General features: G+C 41.9%; 1 protein-coding gene across 2 annotated transcripts in view; it reads right to left on the bottom strand.

The window, feature by feature from the left end:
- The window catches only part of LOC110526836 (adhesion G protein-coupled receptor A3), a 286,855-nt gene that overhangs the window by 68,295 nt on the left and 198,689 nt on the right, over positions 1 to 19,871 (bottom strand). For both annotated transcript variants that reach the window (XM_036982670.2, XM_036982667.2), the window contains exons 13-14: positions 6,653 to 6,860; positions 5,992 to 6,200 (exon numbers count right to left, since the gene is read on the bottom strand). In XM_036982670.2, the coding sequence (XP_036838565.2) occupies positions 5,992 to 6,200; positions 6,653 to 6,860 (417 nt within the window). The remainder of the gene's footprint in view (positions 1 to 5,991; positions 6,201 to 6,652; positions 6,861 to 19,871) is intronic.

A 19,871-nucleotide genomic window follows, 5' to 3' on the forward strand; every position in this document is an offset into this window, starting at 1 on the left:
GAGTCCATGCCCCGACGAATTGAGGCTGTTCTGAGGGCAAAAAGGGTTGGGGGTGCAACTCAATATTAGGAAGATGTTCTTCATGTTTTGTACACTCAGTGTGTGTGTGTGTGCGTGTGCATGCGTGCGTGCGTGTGGTTCCATATGAGAAATCTATACTGAATGGTTCCTCTTATTCAACCCTTTCCCATGTAAAAACATATGTCCTAGCCAACTGAAATGTAGCACTGTTAAAGTTATGCATGACACATCACATCAGAATAAAAATGTCATTTCAACAGCACCATTATCATTTATAAACAGCGTTCATCAGCATGGACAGTTTTACAATTGAAGTGCAACGCAATGGTGCTGTCCATACAAGCATATCGCTGCTTAGCTGCCAATGAATCAGTCGCTTTCTAGAAACAACATTAAAACTGTGAAACCATTGAATAGCCTATTAACTTTCTTTGGATCACTCCAACTATGATTGTGTACCCAGACATATTAATTTGAAACATCCTTCTTGCTAGGAGCAGAAGTGTTATAATCTTTCCTATACTTAGCCGAGGACAGCAACAGTCATTTGAAAAACAATAGGTTAAAAGCAATGCCATTTGTAACCAAAAGAAGGGGAGGATCAAATACGAGGGAGGTTTTCCCATCCCATCCAATATGTTGTGTCAGTGAAAAATAAGCCCCGACACTGACTATTGGCTGACTACAGCAAAGCCCCAGCAAATCTGTTGACGTTCAAATGAATGGCACGCCGTGCAGTTGAGACTCATTATTCAGGGTGAAAACAATCACCATCACATGCCAAATTATTGGCAAGTTGGAATCTGTTATGGAAGTGAGGATTACTGACTCTGCTAGACCTCCCTAGGCGTATGGTGATTATTAAAACTGGTCCCAGATCAGAAAAGTGACCTCATCATTTATCAGGATCCATATGGGGCCAGACATTTTTCCTGACTATTTGACCTGGCCAGGAAAAACTCTGTGCCCTAAATGTTCTTGATCATGTCGCATGGTAAGGAAACACTCCTGGCCCGTGTGTATCACAGAGCAAGAAATTACACCCTTTCAACACACTTCAGTCATCAAAACTTCAATGGTACTGTCATACAACCGCAGATAACACAGATGGCCTGATTCTTCATCGACCCAACAGCTTCGTGTGAAGAAAAAAAACTACTGACTATCATACCAACAGAATGGCATCTGAATATGTGGGGAAAGGAAAACAATTAACCTGTGTATTAATTCGATTTTCTTAATAGTCTAGACGTTATAATAGCGTTAAACTGACTGAGCAACTGTGGCACTTTCAAATTAAAAGGATAATCTATCCCCAGGTGTCCTTAAGTAGCTCAAAAACTCTTTGGAAATCTCCTCTCAGACAATATGAAAGGGGAATTGATTCTATGTTCCCGCGCAGCAGACTGAATGAGCCTAGACTCTCAGTCAGAAACTAGAAGGCGTAGTGATTCCGATCGCCTACGCATACATGGAAATGTCCGCTCCGTACACATCCATCTTTAAAACAAGAGTGGGTGAGAGCTAGGGGTCAGAGGTAAGCACGGGTAAGTGGCTCACAAATCGTCAGCTCTGCCCTAACCCTCATCGTTATCACACAGCTGGGAGGGGTGGGGCGGGGGGTTGTGTGTGCAGTGCATGTGTGTGCGTGCGTGCGCATGCATAATTCCACCACAATGATGCCAACCGATAAGAAGGATGAGACAAAGGGAGTACGTGTACACTGTCTCTCCTGCTTGCCATTGGTATACTCTCAATAAGGATTACAATCCACTCCCAAAATATGTCCTTTATTTACAGTATGCATAGTTGATTCATTTCCATGTTTTAGTTATTAGATTGTGCACTACATGGTAAAAAGTGTATTCTAGGAATTAAAAGTGCACGGCTCACCTGCTTTGCTTCATTCCCAAACAAAACCCAGTTAGTATTAATTGCAATGCTGAACCAAGTCTTTTTCCCCCTGTGTGTCCGCTCAGCATTACACAGTCAGCCTGCCCTACAGACTATAGAAATAGATCTCTGAATAGACCCTCTTCCATTGGCTTACCACTTTTGAGCCTTTGTAATGATTGGATACTGACAAATCCGGCTTTTCCCTGCATTCTGCTCTCTGTAAAGGTCTGTCCTTGCATATTAAACAGGCTGGAGCACTGGAGCAATCACATGGAGAAAACATGCCTCCCAGACTATACCTCATGTTTAGACCAATCTAAAAATGCCAGCATGTTTGACGGTGAAAAACATACACACAGGTTAAGAGGAAAAAAGACTGTCATTGATGAAGATGAACGATCAGGCTGCAATGCTGTAAATTAATGAATCAGCCTTGCCCGCCCTACAGACACAGGCCTCGTGGGCTACAGAACACACACAGAGAGGATGGACTGGGCTAGGGAAGGGCTACAGCTGGAACTGTCCATGGTGCTGAAACCTAGAGCATGCATGTATTTTCAATCCAAATAGAATGTTAATTTATTTTACTATATAATTTGGCATTCCCAAAGAAGGCTAGAGCGAGCAGGGGTGTCTGGATCTGTCCATGGTTCTGAAACCTGGGGAGTCAAAATCAAATCAAACTGTATGTCACATGCGCCGAATACAACAATGACCCCCCCTGTCATTCACCTTACAGTGAAATGCTTACTTACAAGCCCTTAATCAACAATACAGTTTTATTAAAAATACCTAAACAAAAAGAAAGAGATAAGAATATCAATTGATTAAAGAACAACAGTAAATAACAATAGCGGGGATATATTTCGGGGGGACCGGTACAGAGTCAATGTGCGGGGGCACCGGTGTGGAGGTAATTGAGGTAATATGTACATGTAGGTAGAGTTATTAAAGTTACTATACATTGATAATAACAGAAAGTAGCAGCGGCATTCCGGGGGGGGGGGGGCTCTTGGACCTACACTTGGCGCTCCGGTACCGCTTGCCGTGCGGTATCAGAAAGAACAGTCTAGGCTGGCTGGAGTCTTTGACAATTTTTAGGACCTTCCCTCTGACACCGCCTGGTATAAAGGTCCTGGATGGCAGGAAGCTTGGCCCCAGTGATGTACTGGGCCGTACGCACTACCATCTCTTTCAGTTACTAAAAAAACAAACATCTCGTAGAAGATATAGACTAGAACATTACGTAGAGGAGTAGACTCATATTTAGCAAGACAACGGCACAACTGGAACTGTCCAGGATGTTGAAACATGGGGCCCAGCATGCCACAACATATATTTCCAATTTCATTTAGGTCCAGAAACAAACATATCTTACATAGAACTGTGGGATTCATAAGGATGCTTGGGGGGGAGGGGGGAGAGGGGGCTATCCATGGTGCTGAAACCAGGAGAGCAGCATTCTACTGAAGGTATTAAGGTGTATTCAGTAGCATGTGATTGAAACGGTCCATGGTGCTGAAACCTGAATGGCATGATGCTGGCTCTCCAATCTCTTTGATTTTCCAATTTATGACTCGACAGTCAACCCAGCAAGGGAGCTCCCCGTCTCTTCCTTAATGAGCCCAATACCAACTTCTGTCTTATTATTTAATTTGGTATTCACAAACAATAATGAAACAGGTGCTATTAACAATTTACCTGCTGTCTATTCCAAGACCCAAAGTTTTCACATCTACATTAATATTCATATCTAGGGGCTAATCCTCTTCATATCCAGGGGCTAATCCAAAAGACAAGGACGACAAAGAGCACCTGCAATACAATTCTCCTTCTCCCTTTCATTTAGCATTCTGGTCACAGGTCTACTCGAGAGACTAACATTTCATTTTCCTAAGCCAAGTCAAAAGCATCTCATTAAATTGCTTTTAAATAACAAACCATAACTGGATACCAATCCCCAGGGACAATTGTATTGGTCTGTCACGCCATTTGTAGACTAATCATCTCCACACAAGCCCCAAAGTGCTGAATGAGAACTGCATACATTATTAGAGCTGGAGATTGCTCGTGTGCCTTTCAGACGAGATGATGGTTTTCTCACCTTGCTATCTCCCAGAGCTGTCTTTCATTGTTTGACCCCACTGTCATTCTGTTAAAAGTTGTAGATTTGTCCTCTAATGGTATCCTCGTGTTGCACCTAGCAGAGATTTGACTGTGGTCCACTTATTTGAGGAAATTTGAGAACAGACGTGTCATGTTTGCTCTACTTCTTTGCAGTCCTGGCAGTGGTTCACCTCAGAGGTGAATACTGTACCATCCAATCACACTGTGCTGCAGAACTGCCCATGCTGGACATCTGAGATGATAATACCACAGCTACATACACTAAGAAAAATGTCTGAATTAAATGCTTGCTCTTTCTGATATTAACAGTGCATCTATTCAGCATTAGTATTAGAGACCAGAATACAAGTTTGGGTAGAGTTTACAACTTGTTGAGATCACTAGATTTGCATTGACACAGTTGAGTTGTCATTCTGCATCGAGGCAGCTGTGTCAGGTTTATTTGGGTGGTCCAAACCTGCATCAATGATCATAGTCCCTAACACCAGTTAACAAACAGGTAACGATAGATTATATGGTGATATATCAAACACATTACCAGAACAGTTCCAGCTTGACATGAGGAAATCATGCAACAGGTTCAGTACTCCAGAGCCAAACAGGAGCGAGAAATCATACTGCAACAGAGATAGCGCCGAAAAGAGAGTGATGTCACGAGTCTGTAAATATGGGTCCTTTTCTCGGGCACTGCAGAGTCTACTGCGGGTGTGGTGATTGCATTAGTAAGGCGCGCAGGGTCTCTGGCATAAACACCCGAATAAAAAACATAATATCCTCTCCTTAGAGAGACCAGACTGCAACAGCTACACCCACCCAACACGACCAGCACTTCCATTTGACGGGCCTTGACGTTCAAATCATTAATCTGCTGTCAGGTCTATTCACTAAATTGTCTCGCGATCTCACTTTGCTCGTGCGCTGACAGCCACTACATACCCAATAAAGGCGTGCCGTCAAGTGCATGCAGTGAAAAGCATTTCCCATAGCCCAGGTTGTATATTAAATTGATAGCCTACATTGCCACAGCCCCACGCAATGACAATCTGACATCTGCGCTCTACTTGACAACAGCTTGGTATTCCATGCACACCATCCCTTGCCCTCACTATGCCGCTTTTTCTCCCCTGTCTCACAAAGCAACTCTTCAATTTCTGCTTTTCAAACCCGGTTCATTTCATAGGAAAAATAACGAAATTGAACAGCCTCGTAAAATGTGCAGATTAAAGCAACTCTGAAAAACACCGTCATTCCACAGAACACCACTTTCATTCACTATAAGGACTAACCTCCCAATCTAGCGAATCCCACTCTTCGGTAAACATCCGGAGAATTCCTGTCTGTCCAAACGCGGACTAGGCGCAGAGGCACTATGGAACGACTGAGCGATGCGATGACATTGCGCTGTCGGTATTATCCTCATGAAATCTATTTTCATAGGAGACGTCGACAGGAGAAGGTATTCAGAAATACACACAGCGACAACACCATGACCAACTTGAGCGAGAAAGATTTAAAGATGGCTTGCTTTACAATCGTACATTTCGGTGGAAGAAGGTTGCAAACAATTAGCAGGCTACACCACTTGCGCTTGCAGGCGAATACTGACAAGGCGCTCGTTCTATTGAGCACGGTTTCGATTTGAGCTGCGGTAGCAGAGGTAGCAGACAAGAGAACCAACTTCGTGTTTCCAAAAAACGAGTAATACCATCCCAGCCATGGTTCCATTGCGCATCTCCCCATTACATTTTCCTCCGCAGGATTAGGCTACAACAAACAATAAAGCAAAATTGGGAAAGGTCCCTTAATATCACGAAGTGCTTGATAAAGCACGTGGCTCTACTGATTCGTGCAAAATCATGTGTTTGATTCATTATAAGCAACAACCCGCGAGAGCCGGGGACAATGTGTCCTGTGCGAGGATTGTAATAAGGTCACTTCTGTACTCACCATTAGCACCGCAAAGTTATTGTGATGAGTGCAATGAATGGTGGTCGTGCTGCCCAGGGAGTCTGTTATGTGGCACCCCTCTGCCCGCCAGCCACCGTGCCCATCTAGCAGGTCAAAATCCCAATAGGCTGCGGTGGGGTCTACACCCAGCGCGAAGTGCCTGAGAGCGATGGTAACCGAGTGCACCGCGCTCCCGAGGGTGCACCTATCTGCAAGAAAGCAAAACATTACATTAGGGAAACCAAGTGGAAAGTCTAAGTGCAACATCCAAGACGCATGGACACAAACGAACACACAAACACACACAATAATGTTACTGTTGTCAGACAGCCATCAATTATGATTCATTCTGCCTTCTTTCATTATTTGTATTTATCTTTCATTGACATGTTTATGTTAAACATGTAAAAGTTATTAAACATCTGGCACAGAAATCATCAAGAGGGTGGTAACGGAAATAACATGCATTTACAAATCATTCAAATGTGGTGTGAATTAGGCTATGCGTTTAACTTGTCATATGGATCAGATCTCTACAAGCTGCGCACTTTTTTTCCAATTTCTTATGCATGTGCGTGTTCCTGTGTTTGTCGACAGATCATAGTTGTAGACAGCGTTGACATCCGAGCCATGATGATAAAATGCATGCATTTCCTCTTACCTAATTTGGTGAAAGCAACTGGTGTCGAAACGCTCCTACGTTTTCCATCATCTGCAAGATTTGACGAATTCCCTGTGCAAGGAAAGAGTTTCCCATTTCGAAAGACAATAAACTGCAGCTTGCAAGTCGAGTTATCAACAGATTGCAACGCAGAGGGGCTAGGCGTACCAGCCAGCGGTAAATGGATTGAGGCGACTGCGACCGAGTTCTGCGGGTGGAATAAAAAAGGACAACATTTAAATTAAATAAACCATTCGCTAGAGATGCGCTGAAAATTATCACTCCAGTATAGTAAGATTGACAATTTTGCTTCCCTCTCCAAGATTGGAAGCGATCAAAGAGCACAAGTAACCATGGGAATGGGTTTCACTCAGTAGGCTATGTCTGAAGCGCTCTCGTGCGCCTATTTGGTCAGGCTCCCTGCCGCAGAGGTGGAAATTGTTCTTACGCCTCGATCACACCAGCAGTGAATGCGTTTTGGTACACCAAAAGTACATTAATTTCCAATTGAACGCTGCGTTTTCCTTACAACATTACATTGCAGAGGCAGTAGCAGTGCTTTCTGTGTGGGGCATACGTTGGATTTATCGAACATATGCATCAAATTATATGCTTAGACAGCTTGACAGAAATAGTAGCAGAAGGTGAAATCTGATTTTTTTCTGTTGCATGCATATCCAGATGATGCTACGTTCCATTTTTGCGCAAATCACTGTAGGTGTGATCAAGGCTTTACCTTCTCAGCTCTGCAGCGTTGATTTAAAGAGACAACCGGACTCACTTTATCTTCCCCTCACAGCCTTTAAACACCATGGAATCCCCTAACATTACCCTTTGTGAGCTTTGGGAGGGAAACACCGTTTCTAAAAAGAGTAGCGGCAGGCCTTACATTGTGCGTTGGGTCAGGATGGATTGAGTGCACTTAGGAGGACCCTACCCAGAGTAAGCATTCCTAACATAGCTGAGTTCAAGTCTAATCATATAAAAGGATCCCAAAGTGCTACAGTCAGCAGCTTAGGGGCATATGAGAATGCAGCCTGCACATAATTCATGTGATCTGATTAATATTTTGCTGATAAATGTTTAATAAATATTATACATTATTATGACAACATAAATGCATCTTTTTGCTATGCGAATGTGTTTCCACTCCAACACAGCAAGATAGTGATGTGTTTTTATCCATCCATTTATTTGGACACCTACCATTTACCATTGCGGATATTCAGGGAGAATAATCAACAGAGAAACAGTGTTGGGTAAAACCATGATTCTACAACATAATAAAAAAGCATTCAAACTTCTATAGGTGCATGACGTCTGTTGAGGTTATGGATGTGTGTGACGTCAAAGAAGCCTGACACCAGCTAGTACCAAGGGAAGGGGCAAGAGTTGGGTGAGGAAAGAGAAGGGACTGGAACTGTCCCTTGTGCTGAAACATGGGAAAGATGAACATTTTCTTCCTTATTTTCTATTCTCATCCCATCCCCCTTGTCATAGTGGTCCTCTGTAGCGCAGTTGGTATAAGATGGCATTTGCAATGCCAGGATAGTGTGCTCAATTCCCGGGACCACCCATAAATAAAGAGAGTATTATAGGCATGACTGTAAATCACTTTGGATAAAAGTGGCTGCTAAATGGCATATATTATTGCTATTTCCCTCACATATATTATGGTTAAGGGGTCGTTTCCGTCCTGTGTTCAGCCTTATGTCCGCTTGGCCAGCTGATCCATGGAGCAAACTTGTTCCATTGGATAATTTGTACATTTGATCTTATTTTTTTAGCTAGTCCTTATAAAAACAAATAATAATAACAATAAGACATGTATACAGTGCATTTGGAAAGTATTCAGACCCCTTGTCTTTTTTCCACATTTTGTTACGTTACAGCCTTATTCTAAAATTGATTAAATGAAAATAAATCCTCATCAATCTACACACAATACACCATAATTGTGAAGTGAAACCAAGTTTTTAAAATATATTTTAGCAAATGTATACAAACTTAATTTTAAAAAGTACCTTATTTACATAAGTATTCAGACCTTTGCTATGAGACTATAAATTGAGCTCAGGTGCATCCCGTTTCCATTGACCAACCTTGAGATGTTTCTGCAACTTGATTGGAGTCCACCTGTGGTAAATTCAATTGATTGGACATGATTTGGAAAGGCACATCCCTTTCTATATAAGGTCCCACAGTTGACAGTGCATGTCAGTGCAAAACCAAGCCATGAGGTCGAAGGAATTGCCCTTAAGAGCGCAGCGACAGGATTGTGTCGAAGCACAGATTTGGGGAAGGGTAGCAAAACATTTCTGCAGCATTGAAGGTCCCCAAGAACATAGTGGCCTCCATCATTATTAAATGGAAGAATTTTGGAACCACCAAGACTCTTCCTAAAGCTGGCCGCCCGGCCAAACTGAGCAATCAGGGGGAAGGACCTTGGTCAGGGAGGTGACCAAGAACCCGATGGTCACTCTGACAGGGCTCCAGAGTTACTCTGTGGAGATGGGAGAACCTTCCAGAAGGACAACCATCTCGGCAGCACTCCACCAATCAGGCCTTTATGGTAGAGTGGCCAGGTGGAAGCCACTCCTCAGTAAAAGGCACATGACAGCCTGTTTGGAGTTTGCCAAAAGGCACCTAAAGGACTCTCAGACCATGAAAACTATATTCTCTGGCCTGAATGCCAAGCGTCATGTCTGGAGGAAACCAGCCCCGCTCATCACCTGGCCAACACCATCCCTACAGTGAAGCGTGGTGGTGGCAGCATCATGCTGTGGGGATGTTTTGCGGCAGCAGAGACAGGGAGACTAGTCAGGATTGAGGGAAAGATGAACGGAGCAAAGTACAGAAAAATCCTTGATGAAAGCCTGCTCCAGAGCACTCATGACCTCAGACTGGGGCGAAGGTTCAGCTTCCAACAAGACAACGACCCTAAGCACATAACCAAGATAACACAGGAGTGGTTTCGGGACAAGTCTCTGAATGTCCTTGAGTGGCCCAGCCAGAGCCCGTAATTGAACCCGATCGAACATCTCTAGAGACCTTAAAATAGTTGTGCAGCAACACTCCCCATCCAACCTGACAGAGCTTGAGAGGACCTGCAGAGAAGAATGGGAGAAAATCCCCAAATACTGGTGTGCCAAGCTTGCAGCATCATACCCAAGAAGACTCGAGGCTGTAATCGCTAGCAAAGGTGCGTCAACAAAGTACTCAGTAAAGGGTCTGAATAAATGTGATATTTCTGTTTTTTATTTGCAAAAATGTCTAAAAACAGTTTTTGCTTTGTCATTATGAGGTATTGTGTGTAGATTGATGAGGGGGAAAAAACTATTTAATCCATCTTAGAACAAGCCTGCAAAGTAATAAAATGTGAAAAAAGTCAAGGGGTCTGAGTCCTTTCGAATGCACTGTATATACAGTACCAGTCAAAAGTTTGTGTCCAAACTTTGGCTAAGCTCGTCATCCAGACATCAGAATACTGCCCCCTAGTCCAAAGAGGTTTTAAGGGTTAGTTAGTTATTCGTTTCTGCATTTACTCACACTTGAAAGGCTATTGATTCAAATCCTGCAGAGATAGATGAATCTTTAGATTTTCATCCTGCAGAGAGAGATACCATTTAGGTTATATGGTTTTCCTCCAGAAAGGCTTAAGCAAGCAGTCTATATCTAAAAATCTCTGGGATAAAAGGCACCCCAGGCTGCGTCAAAGTGGATTTGATCTGTGACGTCGTCGGGGACAGGTGAAGGATAGTGGAATCCTTGAAGGGGTGGCTCAAGGATGTGGATTCATATTCACAAAGGGTCTCAGAGTAAGAGTGCTGATCAAGGATCAGTTCCTCAGTGTCCATATATAATCTTATTCATTATGATCTAAAAGACCAAATTGATCCTAGATCAGCAGTCATACTCCGAGACGTTTTATGATGGGCACAGATCTCAAACGGTAAGGAATGACAGATGACCTCACCTCATAACACATATAGTTTCAAATACCACAACACTGCATGGATATCTTATCTCACGAGCCCATCTTCTCTCTGCATCTTTTCATCCTTTTTACCAGACATTTCAAAGGGATTTATAGCCCTGGGAATGTGCTGTCTATGGCATGCACAAGGCCTTGCTTTAACAAACGCTCTAAGTCCTTCCGGGAACGACCTAAGAAGGTAGTTAGGCTACATTCGCCTGAAGAACTCGCTGGGGACTTCACACTTCAGAGTTATTTAACTGGGCGCAGCGCCACCGTGTGACCTTCCCTGATCCCCTCCCCTTCCTGAAACGTGGCATGCTGTAGCCTCTCTATAGCCTATACCTCAGAGAGCACATGCTTCTTTTAGTTCTTGTTGTTTTCACATTTCACACAGAGGTCATCCAGGCGAATGCCAGGAGTCACTTCTCATTTCCCTCAAGGTTGGCTGTCGGCGGTGAGCTGCCTACATGGATATAGGTAATACACATGTACACACACAAACACACACACACAAGCTCACTGACTCTACTCCCCCTTCTTGCTCCTTGATGCAAGGCCATACATGCTATCAGCTAGGCCTACAGGGCAAACTCAGCCACAGACCTGCCCCAGGGCAAACAGTGAATCAGAAGCTTAGAGTGTGCCCATGCTTAACACTGGCTCCGTCCTCAGGTCCACAATGGATTATGAGCCATCTCTGATAACTGGCAGACAGAAGACATTTACACCGAGAGGTCCAACAAACAATTACTCCCGTAAATGTTTTTCAAGCAAAACAACAACTCGGTTGTGTTGATGTCAAGGGAAGTGCAATAGGAGAGAGTCAGTCTGTCCGTATGAGCTCTATTGCCATGTAATCAGATCACTCAAATTAATGTCAAGCTAAAGTGCCATGAAAATTAATATCTCTCAGCTGTAAAAATGAACACGACACTTTTTCGAGCCAAATCTTAGGTAAATGTGAGTCAGAGAAAATTCATCCTTGTGTTTGTTCGCGTGTTTATTTGTTTGTGTGTGCGCAAGCATGTGTTTCTGAAAGACTACTGTCACGCACTATGTCTAGTGATAAGTAACATCATTTGCTTACACTAAGCATAATGAGAACATGGGAATTCCTTTTTAGAAGTTCTTTCTAGCAATTGTTAGGCTGTAGCACAATCTAATATGATGACTCCACATCAAAAATACATAATTCTCTCAAAATGATTGCCATGTTTGAAGCTTAAATGGCCCATCTCTCTTGAGCATTATAGTTCTGCTCAGTGGTGTGTTGTTAGCATTACTCACTCACATAGTGAGAGAAATTTAAACAGGCTACATGGTTGCTATGCCAACGAGCTGCTTCCCCCAGACAAGGTTTGGATTGAGAGCAGATTGGAGTGAGGCAGGAAACACAACAGGCTCTGTGGAGACAGAACACTGTGGCTGCTATGTCTTGGAAACAGATTTCTCTTCTTACACAGTCGTACCCAATTCTGAACTGTCTTCCACTATTTTTCTTTCACTTTTGAGAGAAATACACTATGAAACGATCTTTCCACATGTTAAAATATGTGGCAAATATCATATTGTTGGATTAATAACATGCCATTTAGCAGACACATTTATACAAAGGGACGTACAGTCATGCGTTCAAACATTTTACGCCTGGGTGGTCCCGGGAATTGAACCCACTAACCTGGCGTTACAAGTGCCATGCTCTCCCAGCTGAGTTACAAAGGAGCTAAGAGAAACTGTTATAAATGATTAAGAGCCTAAGTACATAGGACTATGCTGTGCCAGGTTTGACAATCATTCCTAGTCAATAAACATTGGATTTGTTTGGTTCATCCAAAGACAAACTGTTAGAAATGAAGCCTCTCTGTGGGTACATAGAATATACTGTGCCTGTATTTATATAATTCTTCCTAGTAAATTAAACAGCTGGGGTGACAGAGCTGTTTGCCCCGGGAGCATTTTTCTTATAGACTGCACTGCAGTACTGAGATAGATCTTAGCTGAACAAAGACACGCTTCTTGAATGTCGCAAGGAAGAAGAGGCTGTACTAGTACTGTAAACGTTGTGATGCATTAAAACACTCCATATTCATTTTAAATCAAAAGGAGTGAAAGACAAATTGAGTCCCTGAAAGAATGACAACGGCTGTCATCTAATAGTGAAATTTCAAAATGTAAGTTATTCATTCAGTCATTCATTTAATTCCCTAAACCACTCAATACCTGTTCATGCAGTACATGATGCGTTCACTCACAATAGAGCTGAATGACTTGAGTGGCAGTCCACCTTATTAAAATGAATGACTTGCAATCCATCATTTTCTGAAACACTCTATATGAATGGTTACCATGAAGCCAGGATCCAGCCCAAAGCATTTTTTGTTGTTGCTCATGTGAGGATTTTGCCCACATACGTACATGGCCGTATGGAATTATTCCAAAGTTCGGGAAATTTCGGGCACCAAATATCCTTGCCCTATCAGCTGCAAAGCTCAGACAAACGATGGATGATTGGACACTTGGTGCTGTAATAACAGTTGGTTATCACTTTGATGAAGTGGGATTGCTACGGCTAGACTTGCCATAAAGGTGAAATAAAGCCACAACTTTGGATTCGGCTGTCATATGGGTGTGTCTTCATTCGGCCCACTCCAGAGAAGAAGAAAAAAAATGTTCCATTCAGTCCGATCTCTGCATTCCATTACTCTACGATTGGTTTTAACCTTCATCATTTTAGTCGAGGAGGCTGTGGGGCAAAAAGACAACAATAACAGTACAATAAAGCACATACTACTGGTCCCTGACTTAGTTACAGATCCTCCTTTTTCTGCCAATCGAAAAAGAGACCAAGAGACCGTATTGTTTCAGACATAAAGAGGGTCTCTGTTGCCAGAAATAATAAAACAGGGGGCATTAAATATTTGTCACTACTACCAACTTGTGCATCTTTAGCAGCATCTCTCAGAGTTAATACTAAATAGTAATCTCCCCAGATAACATGGCTCGGAAATGCCAGGAATCTCACGATGCGATATAGGTGCCGATTTGGTATGTATTGCGATTCTATTATGTATCACTATTCTATATGTATTGCAAACAGATACTGGGGCTGAGAAAACTTTTCAACATTAAAATGTTTAAAAAAAATAAAAATAAAAAGGGATCTTTAACGTTCAGAAAAATCCCGTAGAGATTTAAATCACAGTGCAGATATCACAAAACATATTATTTTCCGTGTTATAGCCTAACTTGACAATAGACTATAAACGCCTGGGGAAGGTTGTGAAATGTAAAAGTAGACTCAGTGATATAACGTAGATGCAGAAAGTTAGCAGCATAGTAGTGGGTCAATTTCCGCAACCAAGAGCTGAAGCTCAACTTCTCTGCTGTTTTATAGTGCCCTGGCTACCACGCTGTGAACAGTGTGAAGCTAACCCGTGCACATGTGCATATAGTGTGTGACTGTGTGAGAGCGAAGCGCTGCATCTCGCTCATATCAATATTATCCTATTCATTGCTGATAGGCCCTGCTTTACTGAAGTTGCGAGACATTGCGAGATACATAATGTCATTGCGAGATACTTTTGATTGCCAATAGATAGGCCTAATGCACGGTTCTGACTGTCTGCCTGGTGACCGATCTGCCTACACTGTGCCCCTCCCATCTCTATCTGTTCCTTTGTTAGCTCGCTATGAAAGATGTCTGCTTGTGTTCTTGGAAGTACGGCAACTAATCAGTCGCCTCTGTTCCAAGTGGAATCGAATGTTGACACCCAGAAATGAGAGTCGACACCGGGAGTCGACGTGCAGGGATTCGAGGAATCAATTATTTTGGAGTAGACTCTCCACCACCACGTCGTCGTGTTCAACAGTGTTCAACAGCAACATCCTGTATGGCAATACAAACTTTGCGAGGTGGAATTTAAGTACAGTAATGGTAGTACAGGTCCAATGATTAACCATCTGAAAGGGACGCACTTTAAGACCCAATCCGTTGCTGGCAGCAGCGCGAGGGTTCATTGTGAATTGAAATGGAATTTTAAAACCGATCATTTGTTCGTTAAAAAAAAAAAAAATGTTTTACTTGGGAGTCAGAGAATCAAATATAATATCATCAACAAATAATATTGCGATACTATCACTACCAGATAGCCTATTGCTCTAGAACAATGTGATTTTAATTTAAACAATAGTAGCTGCTTTGTGGCCGTGCAGATTGTAATTTAAGATTTGGCTCGGAGGTGGAATGAGTGACCTGGGGGTGTACTCTACATATCTACTCATTCAATTACCTCTCCAGGTACTATCACATTTTCACTTTTTGTGTGTCGTCTTTATGACAGTCCCCTCAATTGTGGTCAGTCCACTGAAAGGGCTGTAATTTCAGTGAGTGTAGTGTTTTAAGTACCACTCAGTTGCATACACTGAATTCACAACAGCCTGAAATTGACACATCTATCGCGTTGTAATTATCAGCACAGCACATGTATAATATATTGTGACTCACATTTCCATGAAGTATGGGCCATATTCGTTTATAGCAATAACCATTGAGAGATGTTGGCTCATAGTGCCTTTCCCAATTTATGACGCAGCAGCAAAGAGGAGGTATAGCTACACCGTTTCAAGTGTATCCATGGTAACCTGGTTATGAAGCTGAGTGACTTAACAATTTCATTGCAGGGCACCAGAGCGGGAGTTAAGGGAGCAACTGGTAACGTCTCATAACTGACAATGTACCATTACATCAAAGTGTAGAAACATGCATATTCATGTTGGAGATTGGGGGGTTTGATCATTCATCAGCTAAATGAAAGTCTAAATCAATAGCATACTGGTTGACAGTGGACCTCCACGAGGGCCAGTGTGGGAGTTAACTTTTATATCTGCAGTAGAAGTCAAATGATGTAATCATTTGAAATATACAGGATTATAGCAATCATCATTATAATATTAGGTTAGAATTACAAGCAAGTGAAAGCGGGATGTGTTTTGAAGTCAGGTTTATAAGGCAGGGTATACAGTGTATGAGGTTGTAAGAAGTGGTTATTATGCACATATAATGCCACCGACGCAATGGCGCCACATGGGGCTCTCCAATGTTGTTCCTTTGAGCAGGAGACCGAGGTTAAGTCAGGGACCATATTCCCTATATAGTGTATTACTTTTGTACCTACACACCTAGAGCATATGTAAATAAATAGGGTGCCATTTGGGACACAGAGGTCATACATTTTATTTCACCTTTATTTAACCAGGTAGGCCAGTAGAGAACAAGTTCTCATTTACAACTGCAACCTGGCCAAGATAAATACATCCCTCACTTTCCACCTACACACCTAGAACATGTCAATAAATGATATGTCAGAAAGGCAGAGGAATACGGCTGTCTACATAGCTAAGAAACATAATAATGAGGCCCCAGAACAAAGCTTCCGAAATGAATCATCTCCCATCGTACTTCTAAACGGCATAATGGGGGTTCTGCGATTTCATCACGGTGTTTGATGATCCGACAAGCTGACTGATTCCAGCTGAACCCTGGCATGCAGCAGTCAGCCCGTCAGCAGAGAGGAGGAATGAGTCCAACACACAGGCACGCACGTGCATTGAGACCCAGCCAAACACACACAAGTACTGACATATACATAGGCACACACACAGCACTGTCAAATATCTGTGTCTGTGGTGTCCACAGTGTGAAGTTAATGGATGCAAATGTAAACTCATAATGGCTATCCCATCATAGAATATTGATTTTGTTAACCAGATGAAGGTAATCATTTGAGTTAGGCAGCAGCCAATGAATATCGAGAAAAAAATGTAGTACTTTTTAACTCTCCCTATCACTGTTTCAGAGTAGCAGATCAACAGAAAGCGAAGCTACCATAAACATTACCTTCACGCTGCTGTTGTGTCTAATGGTGTGCTCTTTCATTTGTATTTACCTTATGCTCCTTAACGACTGTTTGCCAGGTTGAATTGAACAGATCTAGAGAATGAAGACTTGGAGCGAGATAAAAGTGCTTTATATTTACAGCCTCCTGTTACCATATATTAATTATTTCCCTCTAAACCTTTGGCTGCACCAAATACAACTGTTCATCACTCTGATGATGAACTAACTGGCAACAATGACAAACTAACTTCCTTAGCAGCCCAGGGGGGCATTCATCATGCCTGCCCACAGTCTGAGAGTGCGTCAGTGAATTATGCTCTGCCTTGAACAACATGCAGATTCTTTATGTGAGAGCAGAATGGGGAGGGGAAGATACACATTTCCAACCAGTAGGAAAGAAAAGTTAATTGAGAAAAATATTTTACAAGAATTTTATAGATTTGGATTTGCCAATACTTGTGCTAAATGAAATGGGCGTGATTCTTCACATGATGTAGGCTCTTATCCTCAAACACTGGTTCAGCCAGTGCTTGACTTGGACAGAAATAGGTGTGGGTACAGTTTTATATTTTGGCGCAGGACCTCCACAATACTTTTGAGCTAATATTCTATAAGAGGAACAAGCAGTAGAACATTTGAGATCCTGGTTCTTAGCTCCTGCCAAGTCAAGCACTGGGTTCATCTGTACTTAGTCGCATCCCATTTCTTTCACTTTGAGGCCACCCTAGATCCAGAGCAGCTGTTTGGCATGCTGTTAGGCACCCCTCAGTGTCTTGGCCACATTCATAAGTCCAGACCCCTATTGATCTTTTCAAGTGTCAAAACAATAACACGTTCTATATGCACGGGAAAGAGGTTCCCCAGTAAACATCCCGTGTCAGTGATAGATCTGACTGCCACGCTGAATCTGACTGAAGGTCGCGCCGATTTGCCTCACAAACATTTTGGAAGCTGTTAATGTTGCTATGACCAGTCAACGCGTGCGAGCAGTTTGCTGGAAAAGGAGAGACAGGTTGTGAGAGATGCTGCAAATTAACGTTAGCTAACAGTCTAGCTGCTAATTCATGTAGCTAGCTTACTAGCTGCAGTATCAACTTGTTTGTTACTGTATAAAATAGTAGTTGATTGTATCCTCTGAACTAATAGCTTCAGTATCTCGCTCTGTTAGCTACCAGGCTAATAAGCTAGCTAGCAACTTGTGTGGTCATTTAGCGAGATAGCTTCAATGCAACATAACCAAAGCCATTTACAACCTTTTAAAACACATCAATGGCTATGCATATATGGAAAGTAGCAAGTTGTGTGTAATTGCCACCATTTTAAGTAGATGGACATAACCTACTGCAAACATTCTGGTCGAACACATTTTGGAACAGTGACTGTGGGAGAAGGACCCCTTTGGCCTTTACAGTCCTTGGTGAGAGAGCCTTTACAAATACTGCTGGTTGTCATCTCGGCCAGTGGGCATCCTCAGGTTATCAGGAGATAGGAGGCCCACCTGCCTGCTCTGCCTCTCCAGCACTGTGGCACCATATTTTCTGAAACAGTAAAGCTGTTTCTTGACTTACAAAGCTGACTTACAAAGCTGGCAAAGCTGCTAGTCATCGGTATAGCTATAATGAATATTGACCTTTTCCTTGAGAATGTCGACTGGAGATTGATTGACATAATAGCCAATAACACTGTTTAATTAGTTGATTGATTTGTCATGCCCATGTTATACCAATTAGTTTGCACAACTTAAAAGTAGGTTATTAGTGACCTGTGATAGAGACATGGTCCTACAGGTAACAGTTATTCTTGTCCTTAAAATCACTAGTGTTCAAGAAACAACTAGGTTTTCTTGTAATGGTTTCCAACATACGATGTGCAGAACTTCACTGAATAAGAACATTTTTGTAGTGTAATTCTATTTGCAGAATACCTTATTGAACATCGTAGATGTATTGTTGTCTCTACCTTCTTGCCCTTTGTGCTGTTGTCTGTGCCCAATAATGTTTGTACACTGTGCTGCTACCATGTTGCTCTCATGTTGTGTTGCTACCATGCTGTGTTGTCATGTGTTGCTACCATTTTCTGCTGCCATGTTGTTGTCATGTTGTGTTGCTACCATTCTGTGTTGTCATGTGTTGCTGCCATGCTATGTTGTTGTCTTAGGTCTCTCATTATGTAGTGTTGTGTTGTCTCACTTGTCGTGATGTGTGTTTTGTCCTATATTTTTATTTCATGTATTTTTTATTTTTAATCTCAACCTCCGTCCCCGCAGGAGGCATTTGGTAGGCTGTCATTGTAAATAAGAATTTGTTCTTAACTGACTTGCCTAGTTAAATAAAGGTTAAATAAATACAAACAATTGTTTCTGGTAACAAAGTGGCACTATAAATTTGACTGAACACAGTTTAGCAACAATGGATAAATCCAACAGTACAGTTAGATAGCAATAAAAACGGTACTATAGAGACACAGAATAAGTTAGAGGAAAAACAAAAAGAAATGGAGGAACTTATTCAAGAAAGATCTAGTGTAATATATTATAAAAATAAAGCGAACTGGATGGAATATGGGGAGAAAATGCACCAAATTATTTTTCAATCTTCAATATAGAAATGCTACCAATTTTTTTTTATTAAAACTTGTTACAAATGATGGAGTCACGCATGATTCACCGGATGATGTTTTGAAGGAGGAAGTAAAGTACTTTGGGAATATGTTTTCATTTCAGACTCCTCCATCTCCACTAACTGAAACTAATTGTATGGATTTCTTTCCTAATAATAATGTAAAATTAATATCTGTACAGAAAGACTCATGTGAAGGCCAAATTACAGAGGAGGAACTGCTTGAGGCAATTGGGGCCTTTAAGGATGGGAAAACTCCAGGGCTGGATGGCATACCAGTGGAAGTATACAAAACTTTTTTGATATACTCAAAGGACCATTGTTGGCTTGTTTTAATCACTCCTATATAAATGGTAGATTATCAGACACGCAACAAGAAGGTCTGATATCATTATTACTGAAACAGGACCCAAGTGGTATATATAAAGATCCAGTCCATTTAAAAAATTGAAGACCTCTTACACTTCAGTGTTGTGATGCAAAAATCATAGCAAAATGCTTGGCACACAGAATTAAAAAAGTATTTTCAGATATTATTCATCCTAATCAGACAGGTTTTTTACATGGACGATACATTGGAGATAATATAAGACAAGTACTGGAAACAATAGAACACTATGAAATAGTGCCATCTCAGAAAGTTTAAAACTATCTAGAGGAGTAAAACAAGGTTGTCCACTATCGGCATAGCTGTTTATTATTGCCATCGAAATGTTAGCTGCAAAG

The sequence above is a fragment of the Oncorhynchus mykiss genome, chromosome 1 (assembly GCF_057628025.1).
Source record: "Oncorhynchus mykiss isolate SJ-2025 chromosome 1, ASM5762802v1, whole genome shotgun sequence".
NCBI lineage: Eukaryota > Metazoa > Chordata > Actinopteri > Salmoniformes > Salmonidae > Oncorhynchus > Oncorhynchus mykiss.